We start from the raw sequence: 23,628 nt of genomic DNA on the forward strand, positions 1-23,628 counted from the left end.
TCTGTAAGATTGGTATAAAATGAATGCCTAACTCATAGGCATGTAACTTTACGTGTAAAGTGCCTGGAACAGTGCTAGGTACATAGCACTTGTAAGTATTAATTAGGAGTAGTATGATAAATGTAATTTAATGTTTAATAGTGATTATCTGTATCACTAATGATTCTTTACAATATTGAAAATCATGTTTAATGTTGGGAATGATAATTTACAATATTAGAAATAATGTATAATATCAGTAGTAATAATTGAATGCACCCTGGAAAACTTAGTTTAACTCATCATCCTGATATCTTCCCCAGAGATGTAACAAATATTTAATATGCTCATGTGTTAATTTTTTTTTATCATGTGAGACTTTTACACTGCTTCCCAATGTCCAAATCACCCCACTTACAAATACTGACATTTTCAAAGACTTCTGAGGGCAAGCCCTCCCAGTGATAGCGTTCCCCACTATGAAGTCCTCACTGTGGACAAATCATCACATTTATAAATCTCTATTGCTGCCAAAACTATAGGTGACAAATCTCTAAGCCCTTGGCGTATTTTTTCCTTTGAAATGTCCCCTCTCTTCACTGCACAAATTCCCTTTTCCACAAATATCCCAGTAACAAATACCTCTGTTGAGCTACCTTCTTTATTCATAAACATCTGATTGATGAATCTCCACTGATGACCTCCCACTGACAAATCTCCCCATTCACAAATACCCAGGAGCAATCTATCATCCACTGATGGACTCTAGTGACAAATATCTCTCTTGATGATTTCCCAATCCGTTGACATATCTCCTATGACCACTCAGTTGAAAAATCTTTCTACTCATGAATACCTTTTTATGACATAATTCTCATTGATAACCTCTATCAAAAAATCTTCCCAAGAATACATTATACTGGCATATCTCCCCATTCAGGCATGCCTATCAAAATGCTCTCATTGTCAAATCTTACCATTCAGAACCATTCAGAAATACCCACCATTGATATCTACCTCATTGCTAAACTCACTTGAAAAGCCTTTTCATTCATAAAGCCTCATCCATCCATATAGCCCCTACTGATTGACCACCCTTCTCCACTGACACATTTCCCCATCCTTAGATATCTCTAGTTGGAAAATCTCCCTGCTGGAACAGCTCTCAATATATTACCCTATATGTTGAAACATCTCTCCATACTCCCAATGACAGATGAAGAGGTAGAACAATTCTTCCTTTTCATCAATACTGACTGACACTTAGGTCTCACTCTCTAGCCTGGGACACCTCCTATGCCAGTAGTGATGAAATCTGAGGACTAACCCCAGTTATACCATAGAGCACCCACCAAAGGAAATGATTAGGGCACACATACTCTCTGGATGTAGAGGTGAAGGTTGAGCTTGAAAAAAGAGATTAGTTGAAAGTCTGCATAAGAAGTTGTTAGAACCCCAGACACTCCCCAAATACCAGTCCCCACTGCAATAGAAGGCTGAAGATATGAGCTCTTAAAAAAGCAAAATAGAGAGTTCATATGGGCAGGAACGCCCAGGCCACACCTCTTTGTTGTTATCTATTTATCCACCACTGAGCCTGGGCCTCCTGCTGAACCTTTGTGAAGAGTTACAGCTCTGATGGGTGGAGGCGGGGCCACTGGTACCAGAGGGCAAGTCTCAGTGTCCTTTCCCCCCATCATATCATGAGGGCCTCCTCTGACTCCAGGCCCCTGGAAAGCTCCTTGAATCCTCTCCTGTTTGAGGGTGAGCTGGGCCAGGAAAAGCTCATGCTTCAACTCCGCTCACCCTCACTGTATCTCCAGGTCCCTGCCATGAGTCCCAACTTCCTGCTGGTCCCTGTTTTGTTCCTGGCTCTGCCCCTGACCAGCCTCAGGCTGGCCCTCAGGTGCTACCAACCACACCCCCACACTATTTATTGTAACTCAGATGTGGGTAAGTCTGGGCAGACCTCAGGAAGGCCTCTAACGCAGGGACTCACAGTGAGGTTCCAGAAGAGTGGATAAAGCCCTATGAGGTGGTTGAACCTAAATGGCAGTTGCTCTGCAAACTTTTGTTTTTCCCCAAGAGTATAGGGACAGGGAAAACCTTGAATGTTTGAAACCCAAGGGATCCCCTGACACATTTCTCCCACCATTTATCCCTGTGGCTTAATTCCTGGGATTCTTACTGAGACCATGAAGCATTATGAGTTCAAAACATCAAGGCACCCCGCTCACCTCCTTCCCCATATCTGTCTCCTCACCAAAATACAGGCCCCTGACCTTGTTCTGGCTGAGGGAATAGGATGGGTCTTTGAGGCCTCAAAACTAGAGATGTGATACTAAGACCCAGCCCCTCATCCATTAAATATTCTTCAGTCGCAGGGTCCCTCTCCCTCCCCCCACCTCACAGACAATCAATGTTCTAAAAAACCCAGAATCAATGTTTCTGGGTCATGAAAGTACTCAAATATAAAGAGCAATGTGGTTATATCTATCTATCTACACACCACAGCAGTGATGACATCCCTGGGGAGAAGTTTTCTTCTAGGAATTCCTTATCTCAGGCCAGCCTGCATGTCCCTACCCTGCATGGATACCTCATCTTCAGGCCTCTCTCTGTCCCAGCCCTAGAACAAAGTGTCCCCTCCCTGGAGCATTTTCCACCAAGTACTCCTAATCCCAGCATGCTGTGCTCCTGATTTCAGCCATCCACAGAAAATTCTGTCCCCAACCCATAGTGTCCTGGATCTTTGGGACTGGGTACTTGGGGATCACAATCTGTCCCAGCCAAGGGACATCTGGTCACACTTTACTTACCATCAGGGAATGGCACTCACCCCCTTTATGCTCTTTGATGGATGAGAATGTACACTGAGTTGTGTAGTGTTGGAAGGGGCTCAGGGAGGAGTGTATCAGGGAGGGGTCCTGATCATCTATAAGTATGCCTGCAGGAATTCCAGCAGAGCTATTTAAAATCCTAAAAGGTGATGCTATTAAAGTGCTGCATTCAATATGTCAGCAAATTTGGAAAACCCAGCAGTGGCCACATGACTGGGAAATGTCAATCCTCATCCCAATTCCCAGGAAGGGCAGTACTAAAGAATGTTTAAATCACCGGACAATTGTACTCATCTCCCATGCTAGTCAGGCTATGCTCAAAATCCTTCAAGCTAGGCTTCAGCATTACATGAACTGAGAACTTCCAGATGTTCAAGCTGCATTTAGGAAAGGCAGAGGAACCAGAGATCAAATTGCCAACATTCGGTGGATCACAGAGAAAGCAAGGGGATTCCAGAAAAACATCTACCTCTGTTTCATTGACTACGCTAAAGCCTTTGGCTGCATGAATCATAACAATCTGTGGAAAACTCTTAAAGAGATGAGAATACCAGACCATCTTACCTGTCTCCTGAGAAACCTGTATGCGGGTCAAGAAGCAACAGTTAGAACCTTGTATGGAATAACTGATTGGTGCAGGATTGAGAAAGGAGTACAACAAGACTGTTTATTGTCACCCTGTTTATTTAACTTATATGCAGAGTACATCATGAGAAATGTTAGGCTGGATGAGTTACAAGCTGGAATCAACATTCTGGGACAAATACCAACAACCTCAGATATGCAGATGACACCACTCTAATGGCAGAAAGCAAAGAAGGACTAAAGAACCTCTTGACAAGGGTGAAGTAGGAGAGTGAAAAAGCCAGCTTAAAACTCAATATTAAAAAACTAAGATCATGGCTTTGGGTCCTATCACTTCATGGCAAATAGAAGGGGAAAAGGTGGAAGCAGTGACAGATTTCCTCTTCTTGGGCTCTAAAATCACTGTGGATGGTGACTGCAGTCATGAAATTAGAAGATTGCTTCTTGGCAGGCAAGTTATGACAAACTTAGACAATATGTTAAAAAGCAAAGACATTACTTTGCCGACAAAGGTCTGTATAGTCTAGGCTATGGCTTTTCCAGATGTGAGAGCACTGTACATAAAGAAGGCAGAGCACCAAAGAATTGATACTTTTGAACGGTGGTGCTGGAGAAGACTCTTGAGAGTCCCTGGGACAACAAGGACATCAAACCAGTCAATCTTAAAGGAAATCAACCCTGAATATTCATTGGAAGGACTGATACTGAAGCTGAAGCTCCAATACTTTGGCCGCCTGATGGGAAGACCTGACTCATTGGAAAAGACTCTGATGCTGGGGAAGATTGAAGGCAGGAGAAGAGGGTGATAGAGGATGAGATGGTTGAATGGCATCACCAACTAAATGGACATGAACTTGGGCAAACTCTGGGAAATGGTGAGGGACAGGGAAGCCTGGTGTGCTGAAGTCCATGGGGTCACAAAGAGTCAGACACGACTTGGCGACTGACCAACAAAACGCCTGCAGACATAGATCCAGCTCTTCCTTGTTCTTTCTGTTCCTTGCTCTTGTTTGCTGATCCCTTCTCCCTCTCCTGATCCCCTGCTCCTGCTCCTTCTCCATGTTCTATCCTTTTCTTCACTCCTGCACCTTCTCCTCACGCTCTTCCTTCCTTCCTGATCCACACTCCTCCTTGTTTCACTGCTGTTTGCTATTTCCTTTCACAGGTCCCTGGCATCCACGCCTATCCTTCATCCTTGTGGCCCTTCTCTTCCAAAAGCAGAAGCTATGTAGAGAAGCACATGGAGCAGTGTTCTGCCAAATCACCCCCAGGTGCCTCCCTGCTACCCCTGCAAAGTCACATACCTGAGTATCAACTTTGCACAATCCCTGTGGAGGGACCCTGAGTGCAAGGATATGAAGGCATAAACTTTGCTGTTTTCCTTGGTGACCTGATATCTGCTATTGAATCTTCATGTACAATAGCCTCTGGCCTTGGACCCAGACTTCTACTCAGCCACAGTGGGCTGGGGATGCTTCACCTTCTTCAACAACATAAACCAATATAAGCCCTTCAACATCCCATCACCACCTCCTCAAGCCTCCGAAAGACTCCCAGCTCCTAACTGTGCTGGGGATCTATCTGGTTCACATTCTGTTTCTTGATCTGGATGCAGAAGAGAGGACTATGTTCACTGTGTGAAAATTCAGTGAGCTATATACTTATGATATGTTCCCTTTTCTGAACTTGTTACATTTCAGTGAAATTGGCCCCTCAAAAGAAAACCCTGTAAACTACAAAAATATACTGTGCAGCACAGAGAATATAGCCATATTTTATTATTACTACAAATGGAATATTATCAAGAAAAATTGTGAATCACTATGCTATACACCTAAAACTAATAAAATACTGTAAATAACTTATATTTCAATTAAAAAATAAGTTAAAAAAAGAAAGGGAATAAATGCCCCCACCCTCTTAACATATCTCCCTTGCTTTTTCCTTCAACTGCTCCCTTACTACTGCACTCTCTCTTTCACACAATCCCAAAGTCACTTACCCTGTTGATTCTGACCATGAAGCACCCTCTCTTTCCTTATATCACAGGGACCATGAATCCTGGGCCCAGAGAAGGGACTGGATCCAGAAAGGCCCTGGGTTCGGACTCTGCCTGTCACATCATGAACCCTCTACAAACATTTGCTGAGCCGTAAATCACCTGGAGTGCAGGTAGCAAGGAAAGAGAAGTCCCTACTCCCACAGCAACCCACCCTCTAGGTCTGCATAACCAAGCTGATGTAAGTAGATCACCAGGCTAGGGAAGTTGGGGTGAAGAGAAGTCAAACTGTACCCCACATTTGACTGGGAAATATTTAGACACACTGAGCTGAGCATCCTAGAGGATTCCTGGTGGTCTGCAAACTGGATGGGAGTAGATAGGGAAGCGGGGCCAGAGTCCTGATGTGTCTACCATCTCAGCTTCCAAGTATGGGGTTGGGCAAGGCTGCTCCCACAAATCCAGGGCCACCTTTTACCCCTCCATGTTGTACAGTGTTGTTGAGGACAAAAGAGGAAATAGGGGAGGCAAGCTGGCTGGCAAAAAGTCTAATGCTTCTGCCATCACTTGCCACCATTACCCACCATTAACTGTCTTCCTCTGAAGGCCCGTTCTTTCTGTCCCTGACAAAAATAGCCTTTGTATAGCTACAAAACAGCCAGGAGGTACTATCAGGAATTAATGAGAAAATATAGCTATTAAGATAGCACTGAATTGGAACAGGTATAAAGAAAGTAACCAGTGGACTAGAACAGACTCCTGAACTTGCCCACACATACATAGGAATTTAGGATATGATGGAGGTGGCATACCAGATCAATGGGGAAAAAGGGTTATCTATAAAGGAAAAGATGAAACTGGATCCCTACCTATCTCATACTGTATATGAAAATCAATTTTAAAGAACACATGTAATAAAGATGTTTGGAAGACTGCTAGGACTGCTATATTGAGAACAGCATTATGTAAGTGAATGGATGCAACAGCCATTCTGTAATGCATGTAGAGAAGTGTTAAAGAAATGTAATAAAGATGTTTGTAAGAATGCTAAAAAGAGAAAGGAAATCAATTTCAGATGGATGAAGAATTTAAATGTCAAAAACAAAGCTTGCTACTTGTATCATCTACTAAAGTTCCATTGTACATGGATCTAAATCTGGACTTTGAATTTTTCTTCCTTTAGTCTCAGTCTGTCTATCCATGTGTGTCATAGTGTTTAAATTAGAAAAGCTTCATAAAATGTTTGCTTGCAAAAGCATTAAACTCCTTGTAGACTGGAAAGGCTAGTCCCCCCTCAAAGCTCTTCTTTTTCAGGTTTTCCTGGCTATTCTTGCATGTTTGCTTTTTCATATGAACTTTACAATCAACTTATCCAGCTCCAGATAACAGCTTATTAGGTAGGTATATTTGGGGAGATCATATTACATTTATAATTTAAAAATAGAGATCTAAGAAGGGAAACTGATATCTTTATGATCTTAATTTATCCTATCCACAAATAAGGAATGCCTTTCCATTTGTGTAAATCTACCTTTGAGTCTTTCAGGAGTGTTTTAAATTTTTCTTCATAAAAGTTTGCACATGGGAGAAGGCAATGGCACCCCACTCCAGTACTGTTGCCCGGAAAATCCCGTGGATGGAGAAGCCTGGTAGGCTGCAGTCCATGGGGTCACTAAGAGTCAGACACGACTGAGCGACTTCACTTTCACTTTCCACTTTCATGCATTGGAGAAGGAAATGGCAACCCACTCCAGTGTTCTTGCCTGGAGAATCCCAGGGACGGAGAAGCCTGGTAGGCTGCAGTCTATGGGGTCGCACAGAGTTGGACATGACTGAAGCGACTTAGCAGCAGTAGCAGCAAGTTTGCACATATATTGTTAAACTTATTCTGAAGCATTTTATCTTTTTTGTTGTTACCTTAACTGGGGTTTTCTCTTCTGTCTGGTTAGTTGTATATATGGAAACTACTGATTTCTGTATGCTGATTTTATATTCTGCTGTTACTATTATTGTTTGAATTTGTTATTGAATCTCTGGGGAATTTCTAGGTATACTATCATGTAATCTATAAATAGAGATATTTTTACATCCCCTTTACCCATTTTTACATCTATAATTGTTTTGCCTAGTCTAACTGCATTGGTCTAATACCTCTAAATGCAAAAAGGCAAAATGGTTGTCTGAGGAGGCCTTACAAATAGCTGAGAAAAGAAGAAAAGCTAAAGGCAAAGGAGAAAAGGAAAAATGTAAGCATCTAAATGTAGAGTTCCAAAGAATAGGAGGACTTCTTAACTGATCAATGCAAAGAAATAGAGGAAAACAACAGAATGGGAAAGACGAGAGATCTCTTCAAGAAAATTAGAGATACCAAGAGAACATTTGCTGGGGAGATGGGCACAATAAAGGATAGAAATGGTATGGACTTAACTGAAGCAGAAGATATTAAGAAGAGGTGGCAAGAATACACAGAAGAACTATACAAAAAAGATCTTCATGACCCAGATAACCATGATGATGTGATCACTCACCTAGAGCCAGACATCCTGGAATGTGAAGTCAAGTGGGCCGTAGAAAGCACTACTACAAACAAAGCGAGGGGAGATGATGGGATTCCAGCTGAGCTATTTCAAATCGTTAAAGATGATGCTGTTAAAGTGCTGCACTCAATATGCCAGCAAATTTGGAAAACTCAGCAGTGGCCACAGGACTGGAAAATGTCAGTTTTCATTCCAATCCCAAAGAAAGGCAATGCCAAAGAATGTTCAAACTACTGCACAATGGCTCATTTCACATGCTAGCAAAGTAATGCTCAAAATTCTCCAAGCTAGGCTTCAACAGTACATAAGGCAAGAAATTCCAGGTGTTCAAGCTGGGTTTAGAAAAGGCAGAAGAACCAGAGATCAAATTGTCAACATCTGTTGGATCATAAAAAAAGCAAAAGAGTTCCAGAGAAACATCTACTTCTGCTTCATTGACTACACTAAGGCCTTTGACTGTGTGGATCACAACCAACTGTGGAAAATTCTTAAAGAGATGGGGATATCAGACCACCTTACCTGCCTCCTGAGAAACCTCTATGCAAGTCAAGAAATAACAGTTAGAACCAAACATGGAACAATGGACCGGTTCCAAATTGGGAAAAGAGTATGTTAAGGCTGTATATTGTCACCCTGCTTATTTAAATTATATGCAGAGTACATCATGCGAAATGCCAGGCTGGATGAAACACAAGCTGAAATCAAGATTGCCAGGGGAAATATCAATAATCTCAGATATGCAGATGACACCATCTTTACGGCAGAAAGCAAAGAGGAACTAAAGAGCCTCTTGAAGGTGAAAGAGGAGAGTGAAAAAGCTGGCTTAAAACTCAATATTCAAAAAACAAAGATCATGGCATCTGGTCCCATCACTTCATGGCAAATAGATGGGGAAACAGTGGAAACAGTAACAGAATTTATTTTGGGGGCTTCAAAATCACTGCAGATGGTGACTGTAGCCATGAAATTAAAAGACGCTTGCTCCTTGGAAGAAAAGCTATGACCAACCTAGACAGCATATTAAGAAGCAGAGACATCAGTTTACTGATAAAGGTCCATATAGTCAAAGCTATGGTTTTTCCAGTAGTCATGTATGGATGTGAGAGTTGGACCGTAAAGAAGGCTGAGTGCCAAAGAATTGATGCTTTTGAACTGTAGTGTTGGAGAAGACTCTTGAGAGTCCCTTGGACTACAAAGAAAGCAAACCAGTCAATACTAAAGGAAATCAATCCCGAATATCCATTGGAAGGACTGATGCTGAAGCTGGAGCTCCAATACTTTGGCCACTTGATGCAAAGAGCCCACTTATTAGAAAAGACCCTATGCTGGGAAAGATTGAAGGCAGGAGGAGATGGGGACGACAGAGGACAAGACGGTTGGATGGTATCACTGACTCAATGGACATGAGTTTGAGTAAACTCCAGGAGCTGGTGATGGACAGGGAGGACTGGCTTTCTGGAGTCCAGTCCATGAGGTCACAAAGAGTTAGACAAGACTGAGCGACTGAAAAACAACAACAATACCTCTAAACACAGTACTGAAAAGGAGTAGAAAGAGTGGGCACCTTGCTTTGTTCCTCACCTTAATGGAAACGCTTTCAATGTTGTCCTATTAAGTTAACAGTAACTTTTGGATTGAGGTATACAAATTTGATCATGTTAAGAAGGCATGAGTTGATTTCTGTTTTTGAATGATTTTATCAGAATGGGTGCTAAACTCTGTTAAAGGCTTCAAAAATATCTATGGAAATGATCATATGACTTTCTCCTCAGATCAATTAATATGTTGCATTATATTGGGTTGGCCAAAAAGTTCATTCTGGGTTTTCCATAAGATGGTACAGAAAAACCCAAATGATCATTTTGGCCAACCCAGTATATTTATAACAAACCATTCTTGCATTCCAAGGGGGAAACTTACTACACAGTTATATTATATTATTTTCTTAATATAGTTTTGGATTTGTTTGCTAATATTTGCTTTAGGATTTTTGCATTGATATTTATGACTGAAAATTGCCTATGCATTTCTTTTTTCTGTTGTCCAAGTTATAACTGCTTTAGAAAAGTAATGTGGAAGTTGCTCTTCATTTTATGTTCTTTGGAATAATTTACGTGCCATTGGGATTAACTGGTCTCTAACAGTTTGGTAGAATTCCCCTTTGAAATCATTTGGGCCTGATGCTTTTTTAAGGTGGTAGTTTCTTAATAAATTTCTTCATTCAGTTCAGTTCTGTCACTCAGTAGTGTCTGACTCTTTGCAACCCCGTGAACCACAGCACGCCAGGCCTCCCTGTCCATCACCAACTCCCGGAGTCCACCCAAACCCATGTCCATCGAGTCGGTGATGCCATCCAATCATCTCATCCTCTGTTGCCCCTTCTCCTCCTCCCTTCAATCTTTCCCAGCATCAGGGTCTTTTCAAATGAGTCAGCTCTTAGCATCAGATGGCCAAAGTATTAGAGTTTCAGCTTCAACATGAGTCCTTCCAATGAACACCCAGGACTGATCTCCTTTAGGATGGACTGGTTGGATCTCCTTGCAGTCCAAGGGACTCTCAAGAGTCTTCTCCAACACCACAGTTCAAAAGCATCAATTCTTCGGCGCTCAGCTTTCTTTATAGTCCAACTCTCACATCCATACATGACCACTGGAAAAACCATAGCCTTGACTAGATGGACTTTTGTTGGCAAAGTAATGTCTCTGCTTTTTAATATGATGTCTAGGTTGGTCATAACTTTCCTTTCAAGGAGTAAGCATCTTTTAATTTCATGGCAGCAATCACCATCTGCAGTGATTTTGGAGCCCAAAAAATAAAGTCTGCCACTGTTTCCCCATCTATTTGCCATGAAGTGATGGGACCAGATGCCATGATCTTAGTTTTCTGAATGTTGAGCTTTAAGCCAACTTTTTTATTCTCCTCTTTCACTTTCATCAAGAGGCTCTTTAGTTCTTCTTCACTTTCTGCCATAAGGATGGTATCATCTGCATATCTGAGGTTATTGATATTTCTCCTGGCAATCTTGATTCCAGCTTGTGCTTCCTCCAGCACAACGTTTCTCATGATGTACTCTGCATATAAGTTAAATAAGCAGGGTGACAATATACAGCCTTGATGTACTCCTTTTCCTATTTGGAATCAGTCTGTTGTTCCATGTCCAATTCGAACTGTTGCTTCCTGACCTGCATACAGGTTTCTCAAGAGGCAGGTCAGGTAGTCTGGTATTCCCATCTCTTTCAGAATTTTCCATAGTTTATTGTGATCCACACAGTCAAAGGCTTTAGCATAGTCAATAAAGCAGAAATAGATGTTTTTCTGGAACTCTCTTGCTTTTTCCATGATCCAGTGGATGTTGGCAATTTGATCTCTGGTTCCTCTGCCTTTTCTAAATCCCGCTTGAACATCTGGAAGTTCACAGTTCATGTATTGTTGAAGCCTGGCTTGGAGAATTTTGAGCATTACTTTACTAGCCTGTGAGATGAGTGCAATTGTGTGGTAGTTTGAGCATTCTTTGGCATTGCCTTTCTTTGGGATTGGAATGAAAACTGATCTTTTCCAGACCTGTGGCCACTGCTGAGTTTTCCAAATTTGCTGGCATATTGAGTGCAGCACTTTCACAGCATCATCTTTCAGGATTTGGAATAGCTCAACTGTAATTTCATCACCTCCAGTGATGCTTCCTAAGGCCCACCTGACTTCACATTCCAGGATGTCTGGCTCTAGGTAAGTGATCACATCATCATGGTTATCTGGGTCATGAAGATCTTTTTTATACAGTTCTTCTGTGTATTCTTGCCACCTCTTCTTAATATCTTCTGCTTCTGTTAGGTCCCTACCATTTCTATCCTTTCTTGTGCCCATCTCTGCATGATATGTTCCCTTAGTATCTCTAATTTTCTTGAAGAGACCTCTAGTCTTTCCCATTCTGTTGTTTTCCTCTATTTCTTTACACTGATCGCTGAGGAAGGCTTTCTTATCTCTCCTTGCTATTACTTCTATGGAAATTGGTGTGGTAAACTCAAATGGGGTAAATTTTGGTAAAGTGTTCCCCTAATGAAATTGGTAAACTGTGTTCCCCTAATGAAATTATCCATTTCCTGTAGGCTTAAATTTTTATCTGGGAATGCCTTTTTATATTTTGACTTTTGGAATCATGCTAACATATTACATTTAAATACATAAAATTAAGTCAGTATAGATAGTAAAAAAACTAAAATTTAATATAAAGGGAAACAAATTACATTTGAAATAAAATGAGTAACACAACTGTTTTGGATGACAAAATGAACTAAACCATGTAGCATTTGAATACAGTACTTTGTATAGTCTCATCTAAAGACATAAAAAGGGCAAACAAATCTCAAGTTATACCTTACTGTGGTTGTGTTTTACAGTGGTAAGGGTGTTGAAATTCTAAAAATATTTTCTGTGTATTGTAGGATTGAGCAAATGAGTAAATATGTTGATGATGTTGGAAGCTAGGGCTCTCAGTGTTAGAGAAGAGAAATATAAATATGGAATGGGGAAAGGCTAGAAGGAACCTTATATTGTGTTGGATTAGAATTGAAAGTATCTGTGGAATTCCCTGGTGGTCCAGTGGTTAGGACTTGGCAATTTCACTGCTGGGGGTCTGTGTTCGATACCTGGTTGGGGAACTAAGATCCCACAAGCTGTGTGGCATGGCAAAAAAAGTATCAGTATGAGCACACTGCATATAATTTCATACATGTGTATATATATAATTTCATATGTATATATGTCATAAACCACTCCAATAATCTTGCCTGGAAAATGCCATGGACAGAGGAACCTGGTGGACTACAGTCCATGGGGTCACAAAGAGTTGGACATGATTGAGCAACTAAACAGCAACAAAAATATATTTCCTAGCTCTGCACAATGAGACAATTTAGAAGCAAGGACATTCCAGTAGCAATGATCTAGCTCCCAGATCCTGACTTTGAAATGCCATTATCCTAGGGCAGGGAAAGAATAAGATATACCTGGAGGAGAAGTCAGCAGAATGCCAGGGTAAGTGCCTATAACAGTCCTCTCCTCTGTAAAAGCAATGAGAGTACTGGCCAAAGTGGTCACAATGAACTTTGTCAGAATTCTGAAAATTGAGCATAGGCTTACAGTAATTCAAGAAGTATTTATTCAAGAAAAAGGCTGAATCTCACTAAGAACAGTTAAGTTTTGTGACATTTGAACTTTTTCTGTACTTATTCTCTTCTTTCCACCTTCCGAACAGATTTGAAAATCAACAGTCTTGCAATTCTGAAGAAAACTGGCAGGCTAGCAGCCAATGGAAGAAGCAGAACAGGGTTGGAGTCCTCCAAAGCCCCATTCCCAAAGAACTATCTTTATTTGACCTGTCTTGGACTTCCCTAGAAAACTTCACACACAGGACTTATCTATTTGACCTGACTCAGAGTTCACCTGATGTGAGAAGTTTTTTGGGGGGATGCTTTTCAAAAATAATCAGCAGCAATTATTTAACACAGCAGCTGCTTGAGGCAACAATTATAGTTAAGACAAACAACAAGCTGACCAAAAGACTTAACAGAAAAATCTGGGGACTAAGACATCCATAGGAGTCTTTGAAAAGTTCCGACATATTCCTAGGAATCTAAAAAGCCATAAATATGCATAAGGCTGTGTGCTTGAATAGGATCTCTGGCTGACCCCGAGGCTCTGCACAGGCAGGAAGTGAAGGCTAAGCAAAGTTGTAAAAACGTGAAGAAATGAGCACCTGTAACAGTATGAATGCATACTGTTATGTTTTTTTTTTTTGTCTCTGACACTTTTCCCCACCTATCTGATTTAAATACAACTGCATCAAGCAATAATTCATAAGTCTATATTCATGGGCATATGATGTATAAAGATGTAATTTGTATGACAACAATAGCACAAAGACAGACTGAGTGAATAAAGCTATAAAGAGGCAACTTTTTTTTTAATACTATTGAAATTAAACTGGCTTTAATTAAATGAGAGTGTATAAATTAAAATGTTAATTGTAATCCCCAGGGAAACTACAAAGAAAATATCTATATTTTAAATATGGAAAAGAAATATCAAGAGAATTATAATGGCACACTGGAAAATATCTATTTAACACGAAGTTATGCATTAACAGAGAAATACAGGAACAAAAAAAGGCACAAGAAATATAGAAAACAAATAGCAAAATTATAAACATAAATTTTACCTTATCAGTAATTACATTAAATGTAAATTAATTAAACACTCCAATTAAAGGGCTGCTGCTGCTAAGTCACTTCAGTCGTGTCCGACTCTGTGCGACCCCATAGACGACAGCCCACCAGGCTCCCCCATCCCTGGGATTCTCCAGGCAAGAACACTGGAGTGGGTTGCCATTTCCTTCTCCAATGCATGAAAGTGAAAAAATAAAGTGAAGTCGCTCAGTTGTGTCTGACTCCTAGTAACCCCATGGACTGCAGCCCACCAGGCCCTTCCATCCATGGGATTTTCCAGGCAAGAGTACTGGAGTGGGGTGCCATTGCCTTCTCTGAATTAAAGGGCAGAGATAAGCAAAACAGATGAAAAACATGACCCAATATATGCTATTTACAGGAGATACACTTTAGAAACAAGTTGAACTATACTTTCAAATAAGTTGAAAGTAAATGAATGGAAAAAGATTTACCATGCAAACAGTAACCAAAAGAGGACTAGCATTGCTATACTAACATCAGATAAAATAGACTTTAAAACAAAAACTGTTACTAGAGATAAAAAAGGACATTTTATATTGATAAAAGTGTCAATCTATCAAGAAGATTTAACAATTATAAACATATATGCACCTAACAAGAGAGTCATATTGAAACAAAAAAACCAGGCAGAACTGAAAGGGAGAAATGGACAATTCAGCAATAATTGCTGGAGATTTTAATACCTCACATTAAATAATGCATAAAACAACTAGACAGAGGATAAACAAGGAAAGAGAAGGCTGATGATGCTGATGCTAAGTCGCTTCAGTCGTGTCCGACTCTGTGCGACCCCATAGATGGCAGCCCACTAGGCTCCTCTGTCCCTGGGATTCTCCAGGCAAGAATACTGGAGTGGGTTGCCATTTCCTTCTCCAATGCATGAAAGTGAAAAATGAAAGGGAAGTCGCTCAGTTGTGTCCAACTCCTAGCGACCCCATGGACTGCAGCCTACCAGGCTCCTCCATCCATGGGATTTTCCAGGCAAGAGTACTGGAGTGGGGTGCCATTGCCTTCTCCTAAGAGAGAGAGAAGGCTAGAATAGCACTATAAACCAACCAAACCTAACAGAGGTCTATAGAACACTCCATCCTACAACAGCGGCATATGTATTCTTCTCAAGTGTACATAGAACATTCTCTAGGACAAAGTATATGTTAAGCCACAGAACAAATCTCAATAATGTAAAAGGACTGAACCATACAAAATATGTTCTCTGACTACAACTGAATGAAATTAGAAATAAATAACAGAAGGAAATTTGGGAAATTCATTAATAAGTGGAAAGTAAACAACATACTCTTAAACAATGGGTCAAAGAAGTCATCATGAAAATTAGAAGATACTTTGAGACAAAAGAAAATGAAGACAACATATAAAAATTGCTTATAGGGAAATTCATAGTTGTAAACTTCTATTTTTATTTTTTTTGGGAACTTCTATTTTTAAAAAGAAGAAAAATATTAAATCAATAGCCAATAATCTTCCTAAGAAATTAGACAAAAAGCAAAAACAAAAACAAACACCAGAGCAAGCAGAAGAAAAGAAGAAATAAAGATTAGGGTGGAAATAAATGAAGTTGAAAATAGAAAAAAAAATAGAGAAAATTGGTGAAACCAAAATTGATTCTCTGAAAAGATCAACAAAATGCACAAACCTTTAGACTAAGATTTCAGAAAAGAGAAAACTAGCTACTAAAATTAGGAATGAAAGAGACATAATTAATAACTTTATAGAAATAAAAAGGATTATAAGAGAGTACTATGAACAATTCTATGCTAATAAACTAGAAAACCTAGCTGAAATAGACAAGTTCCTAGAAAGACACAAACTTTGGATACTAACTCAAGAAGAAATGAAAAATCTGAATAGACCTACAATAAATGAAGAGATTGAATTAGTAAATAAGAAAACGTCTTCACTGGTTAAGTATACCAAAAATTTTAAATAAAATTAACACCAATCTTTCATTAACTCTTCCTAAAAGAGTTAATGAAGATGAGGGAACACTGTCTATTTCATTGTATGAGGTTACTATTACCCCAATACCAAAACCAGACAAAGACATCATAAGAAAACTACAAATCAATGTCCCTTATGATTACTGACGGCATAATTTTCAACAAAATACTAACAAACTGAATCCCACAGCATATAAAAAGGATTATATGCCAGATCAAGTGGGATCTGACCCAGGAATGCAAGTGTGGCTTAATTCAGATAAAAATCAATTAATGTAATACACCGTATTCATAGAATAAAGGCCAAGAGCCGTATCATATCAATAAACACAGAAAAAACATTTGACAGAGTCCGACATCCTTCCATGATAAAAACACTTCAAATTCAGAAGGGACAACAAACAAGTGTTCATCAACACTAGGTAGCAGTTAGTATATTTGCTAGATGCACTGTTCTAACCACTTTATGTTTGTTAAATAATTTAATTCTCACATTAACTCTATGAGGCAGGAACTATTATTACCCACATTTTACAGATGGGAAAACTGAGGTGCAGAGCATTTAACTAATGTTTCTTATATTCAGAAGTTAGCAAGTTGTGGAGCTAGGATTACAACACAAAAATTCTGACTTTAGGGTCTGTGTTCTTAACCATAGTTTCTCAATGAATATAAGATAATAATAATGATGAACAAATTTGGTTTCAAAGTAATGATTTGATTTTCATCTACAAGTAAGCTTAATTCATAACACTACTGATTTGTATCAGTGACCATAATTTGTAATACTTGTAAGAATTTTTACTACTTTAATCAATGTTTATTTAAGTTGATAAAGCTGGGTCAATATTGATATTTAATCATAATTTAATTCATAAAACTGGTGATGATAACTTATATAAGTAAACATAACTTGTAAAAATCATAAAAAACTTGTAAAATTAACTATAAAATTTGATGGCACTAGGCACAGTGACTCAATTTCTATTTGGAACTAAAATTTGATTAATAACTGCTCTACTCTTAACATATTATAATCATAACTTTAATATTAGTAACTATTTATGATATCAATAAGATTATTAACCATATTAATAGTGATTTCTATTAGTAACTGTAGGATAGCTCAAAATATATATATTCATAATTTATATTAGTAATATTAATTTATAAATATTGGCAATAATTTATAACAGTATGTTACAATGTTTGTACTAATAGCTTAATTTCTTTCAGTAATTATACCTTAATTCACAAAATAGGTTCTAATCACTTATATTGATAACCTTAATTTATAACACTGGTAATAAATTGTAATCTTAGTTATAATATTTGATGACATTAGTAATGATAATATAATTTTTATTATCAAGTATGACATAATTCAAAACAGGGACTTATAATTTGTATTAGAGCATAATTTATATATTGACAATAATTTAAATAATAGTTATAATATTCAGTGATACTAGAAATGATTACTTCTATTTGGAACTATAATTTATAACACTGGTACTCATAATTTACATCAGTACGAATAGTTTGAAGTAATGGATATAATTTATAATGTTAGTGATTATATTTGTGATAATAGTAGCCAACAGTCAAATTTTCTATTTGAATACAATTTAATTCATAACATTGCTACTGATAATCTTTACTGGCAACCCTAATTTGAAACACTGTTAACATTTCTATCAGGAGGAATATTTGATAATGTTAGTAACAATGCCTTGATTTGTATATGTAATGTAATCTGAATTGTTACATTAATTCTGTTTACATCGGAAATCAGTTTCTTAATACTGATGAGAATAGACACTATAGCAGGATCAATGATTTAAATCATACTTGTAACTACATACATAAATGTATGGTATTAATAAACTCTATCACAAAGCAACATCGCCCTCCATGTGCATGTGTCAGCTGTACTCTCTGATGGTATTCCACCAGCAACACATCCATTGGCAACATTATTGCAATAGGCATGATGCTTTTCCCTCCTGCCCACTCCCTTCCCCTAGACTCACCATCTCTTTGTGATTGGGGTAGAAGGTCTGATTGATTAGAGGGAATTCCTCTGTTCCCAGTTTCTTGTGCAGTCGAACCATCTGGGCAAACTATGAGAGCCAGGAGAGATGAGTCAGCAAGTCCCTTCACCTGGAAGGAGTCTGTAAGCTGGGACTTCAAGGTTCCAAGCTTCCTCTGATCCCCCAAATCACAGTGGGTTCAAGCTCCCGCATGCATGTATGAGCTATTCCCTCTGCCAGTAGCACCCATCCTGTCACTTACCACCCAGGGTTTGTCACAGAAGTTGTAGACAGAATGCAAAGAGTTAATGCTGGGGATCCCGGCATACTGCAGCCCAATAACCAAACTGCGGTAGTCTCCATTCCGTGCCATGCTGAAGGCATGCTGGCGGATCAGCACGAAGTCTGGCTTCAGAGACCTGGGGTGGCAATGGTAAGAGTGTTGAGGGCCCCCCCAAAAGCTCCCCACCACCTTTAGAATAAAGGTCAAGTTTTTTTTTTTACTTTTTTTTTTACTTTTTATTTTTATTTTTTTTACAACCAGCATCTGTTTTTTATTTTATTTATTTATTTATTTATTTTTTATTTTTTTATTTTTTGGCCTCACTAGCTTTTTTTTTTTTTGGGGGGGGGGATCATGTTTGTTTTTTTTTTTTCTTCTTTTTTTGCCAAATATCAAAATGAATCCACCACAGGTATACATGTGTTCCCCATCCTAAGGTCAAGTTTTGAAATCTCCACGGCTCCTAGAAATGGCATAGTGGTTTCTTACCTCAGCCACATACACAAGCTATTCCCTCTACCACACGCACCCTTCCTAACATCTCTTCATCTGGTGACCCCCTTTTAAGCCTTTCCTGCCTGCTCTTTTACCTCACCAAGGTAAGCTTGCAGCTTGCCTACTCAGCTCTCACAGTTTCCCCATCACAATCTCTCAGACTACCACTGTACACAAAGGATGCTGCCCAGAATAAATTCCAGCCTCAGGGCTCTACATGGGCTATTCCCTCAGCCTGAAATGTAGCCTCCCTAGATTTCTGCATGCACCACTCTTCTACCTCCTTCAGGTCTTTCCTCAAATCTCTCTCACTCTTTTGGTCTACATCAACCAAACTGCAGACTCTTCATAATCTAACAATCACTACAGCCCTTTGCTGATATACATATATATATATTTTTTAGCACTTTGACATTTTCTTCTTTGTTTATTATGTGTATCCCACAGTAGAATGTGAGCTTCATGAGAACAGAGGATTTTTTTGTGTGGTCTTTTTGGGGTCTGTTTTGTTCACTTCCAGGACCTCAGCATGAAGAATAGCTCCTGGCACACAACAGATACTCAGTAAATATTTGTTGAATGTGAAATGCTGAGAGTAGCACCCAGTATGCAGTAGACGCTCAAGAAATGCTTGTTGAATTAGTCACTGAAAAATTTGGCTTGTTGTCTTCTGATATCCTTGGCTCTTCTTCAGAAGAGAAGCTATCTCTTTTCATTCTGTTCCTAAGTTCTTTTAAAAAATTGGAATATAATTGACATATTATATGTCAATTATAACATAAGTGTAAGGTGTATTGTTGTTGTTTAGTTGCTAGGTTGTGTCCAACTCTTTTGCAACCCCATGGACTGTAGCCAGCCAGGCTCCTCTGTCCATGGGATTTCCCAGGCAAGAATACTGGAGTGGGTAGAAAATCCCTTCTCCAGAGGATCTTCTCGACCTAGGGGATGGAACCGGGGTCTCCTGCATTGCAGGCAGGTTCTTTACCACTGAGCCACCAGGGAAGGTGTATAACATGTTATTTGATACATTTACATTAATATATTATAATATGATTGCCATTGTAGCATTAGTTAGTACCCTTGCTGATGCTAAGTCGCTTCAGTCGTGTCCGACTCTGTGCGACCCCATAGACGGCAGCCTACCAGGCTCCCCTGTCCCTGGGATTCTCCAGGAAAGAACACTGGAGTGGGTTGTCATTTCCTTCTCCAATGCATGAAAGTGAAAAGTGAAAGTGAAGTCGGTCAGTCATGTCCAACTCTTAGCGACCCCATGGACTGCAGCCTACCAGACTCCTCCATCCATGGGATTTTCCAGGCAAGAGTACTGGAGTGGCTTACCATGTCACAAAATTATCATTTCTTTTTTTCATGGTAGGAATAATTAAGGTCTAGTCTTTTATAATAGGAGCTTTACTGATTATGATATAGTATTATTGTCTATATCATGCATACTGTGAATTAGACCTCTAGGACTTATTTATCTACCAGTTGCAAACTTGGACTCTTAAACAGCTCTCCTATTCTTACACACCCTCCCCCAGCCTTTAGCAATCACCTTTCTAGAAAGGTGATTTCTATTAGTCTGGGTCTTTTAGAATCTACATATAAGTGATATCATACAGTATTTCTCTTTCTCTGTCTGATTTATCTCACTTAGCATAATGGCCTCAAGATCCATCCATGTTGTCACAAATGGTAGGATTTCCTTCTTTCTCATGGCTGAATAATATCCCTTTGTGTGTGTGTGTGTGTGTACCACTTCTTCTTTATCTGTTCATCCATTGATGGATACTTAGGTTGTCTCCATATCTTGGCTACTGTAATGTGCCTAAGTCTTGTTCACAGAAAGATAGGAGAGGAGGTGGGGAATCTCCCTCAGCTCTAAGGGAGCCCTTATGTCTCTCCCATAATACCAAAGTAACCTTTTTACACTCACCGCACAACCTTCACCCCATTCCGAAGAACTTCCATGTCCACAGAGAATCCACCATTGGCATGAGCCACAAGGTTGAGATCAGAGAATTCAGCCTGGGAAGGAAAAAAAAAATCAGGGATTCACTCACAGCACACACAAAAGACAACTCAGTTTGCAGTATGGACAGTTGACCCCCCAGGTCCACCTGCCCCAACTAACCTGTTCTACTTTAATGTCAATTTCTCCATGGATCTTTTTCCCTTTGAAGTATTTCGCCCTGGAGAGGAAAAGCAGAGCACATCTGTCAATGCTCAAATCTCAGAAAGACAAAACCCAGACCGGTCCTTTGACCCCTTTGCTCCTTCAGTGCCACTACAGAAACTATAAAGTGATTTATGATGGTTGAAATATTTTGAAAAAACCTAACAGTTGTTTGTGAACAATGAAGTCTCTTATAATCCTTGTGGAGGTATGTAAATATCAAGGTACTAAATCGCTCAGTCGTGTCTGACTCTTTGCGACCCCATGGACTATATAGTCCATGGAATTCTCCAGGCCAGAATACTGGAATTGGTAGCCTTTTCCTTCTCCAGGGGATCTTCCGAACACAGGGATCAAATCCAGGTCTCCTACATCGCAGGCGAATTCTTTACCAGCTAAGCCACAAGGGAAGCCCTGTAAATGTCAAATTGAAAGTGAAGTCGCTCAGTCGTGTCCAACTCTTTGCGACCCCATGGACTGTAGCCTACCAGGCTCCTCCATCCATGGGATTTTCCAGGCAAGAGTACTGGAGTGGGTTGCCATTTCCTTCTCCAGAGGATCTTACCGACCCAGGGATTGAACCCAGGTCCCCGCATTGTAGGCAGACGCTTTACCATCTGAGCCACCAGGGTGACTTAAATGTCAAAGGACACTGCAAATTATGAATTCTTAAAACAGAGTGCAGGCATTTCCCAAAGTATGGTTTGCTTGTCACAGTGCTATTTGAAAAACTTCTCAAAACAAGGAGTACTTTGTACACTGTAACATACTTTGAAATAGCATGGAGGTTTGTAAAATGGCATAGATTCTTAGAGGACATATCTATCTGTGTGTGTGTGTGTGTGTGTGTGTGCACACTCAGTTGTGTCCAACTCTTTTGTGACCCAATGGACTACAGCCTGCCAGGCTCGTCTGTCCATGGGATTCTCCAGGCAAGAATACTGGAGTGGGTTGTCATTTCCTTCTCCAGAGGATCTTCCCAACCCAGGGACTGAACCTGAGTCTCTTGCATCTCTGCATTGGCAGGCAGGTTCTTGACCAGCTGAGCCACCATATATATATATGGAGTGTGTCCAAGTGCGTGTCAGTGCCAGTCTGTGTGGGCTGCAGCATCTCTTTGCTTGGGTCCTTTCCCAAGGAGGAACACATTTACCACGTGTTGTTGTGCACCGAGAGGGACACAGCAGCCATGAGTGGGCAGCTGCATCAGAAAAGGAAGAGCAGACTAAGGGCCGCAGGCTGGTGAGGGATCAATAGAGGCTGGAGTCAATCACGATAAGGTTGGAGAGAAATGCCGCTGAGGATAAGGGGAAACTACAGGAGTGAAGAGGGGTAGGAATGGCAGTAGGCATATCACGAATTGCTAAGTCACTGTCCCTGGGCCCATCCCCAGCTAGACTCCTCCACCAGGCCCAGGATTCCTATCAGACAGGCTTGTCCACAAACAGAAGCTCATCACCAATCAGGTTTTTCATAGACAGGGACTGAGGGGAGGAGCCACTCCTGGGATCGCCTACATGCACACCATCAGGGTCTCTGATATACATGCTGCACAACTGAGCTCTGGTGATTTCACTGACATACCCCAAAGACCGCAAGCTATTTTCTTCTCTCTTTCACTCTTCCCTCCTACCTCCCACCTCATCTCTGACACTGTCCCCTCACAGATGTTGGAAGAGAGTCTCTTAAACCTGTGCATTTTTCATTTAGAAAATGATGATGAGTGTAGACTATATCACAACTTTCTTTTTCAAACTTTTTTGACCATATATGTAGTGGATACTATGGTGCTCTTCTCAGGTCTCCTCTTCAGGGCCAATGCACCTTGAGTATCAGCTGTTGACAGATTGCAGCTGTGTCCTTTGGGGAATTATCTTCTACCATAGGGAACTTTCCTGCCCAAGGTTATACCTATTTTGGACAGCCATGGATTACATCTGGTCTGTGAGTGAGTATGAAAGCCAGCCTCTTTGTCTCAACTATAGGCTGACTCTGAAGGACCACCCTAGGATCTCCCTAGAAGCTCTCCCGAGGATCAGCCGAGGCCTCAGAGGCAACTGCGCTGTGGACTCACTTCTCCAACTGCTCAACTTTGCCTTCCTTACAGCTGTTGATCCCAATGCATGTGTGCTAATTTGCTTTAGTTGTATCTGACTCTTTGCGAGCCCATGCACTATAGCCCACCAGGCTCCTCTGTCCATGGGATTTCCCAGGTAAGAATACTGGAGTGGGTTGCCATGCCCTCCTCCAGGGGATCTTCCTGATCCAGGGATCGAACCAGCATCTTACATTTCCTGCATTGGCAGGTGGGTTCTTTACCACTAGCACCACTTGTTGATCCCAAAGGCACTCCCAAATAAGCCTGTGCATGCAATTCTCTGCCTGAAAAATCTGTTTCAGAGATCCCAACCTAAAACAGTGGGTCAGAGAAGTCAAACAACAAAGAAAACTCTACTGCCTTTCTGGAGCTGGGCCATCCAGCAGCCCGCAGGCAAAAAGGA

General features: G+C 40.2%; 1 protein-coding gene across 2 annotated transcripts in view; it reads right to left on the reverse strand.

Annotated features, from left to right (window-relative positions):
* SYN1 (synapsin I) overlaps positions 1–23,628 on the reverse strand; it is a 55,232-nt gene that overhangs the window by 18,149 nt on the left and 13,455 nt on the right. For both annotated transcript variants that reach the window (XM_061409923.1, XM_061409922.1), the window contains exons 2-5: positions 21,086–21,143; positions 20,888–20,979; positions 18,436–18,592; positions 18,174–18,263 (exon numbers count right to left, since the gene is read on the reverse strand). In XM_061409923.1, coding sequence (XP_061265907.1) covers positions 18,174–18,263; positions 18,436–18,592; positions 20,888–20,979; positions 21,086–21,143 — 397 coding nt within the window. The remainder of the gene's footprint in view (positions 1–18,173; positions 18,264–18,435; positions 18,593–20,887; positions 20,980–21,085; positions 21,144–23,628) is intronic.

Source organism: Bos javanicus, chromosome X (genome assembly GCF_032452875.1).
Source record: "Bos javanicus breed banteng chromosome X, ARS-OSU_banteng_1.0, whole genome shotgun sequence".
NCBI classification, from domain to species: domain Eukaryota; kingdom Metazoa; phylum Chordata; class Mammalia; order Artiodactyla; family Bovidae; genus Bos; species Bos javanicus.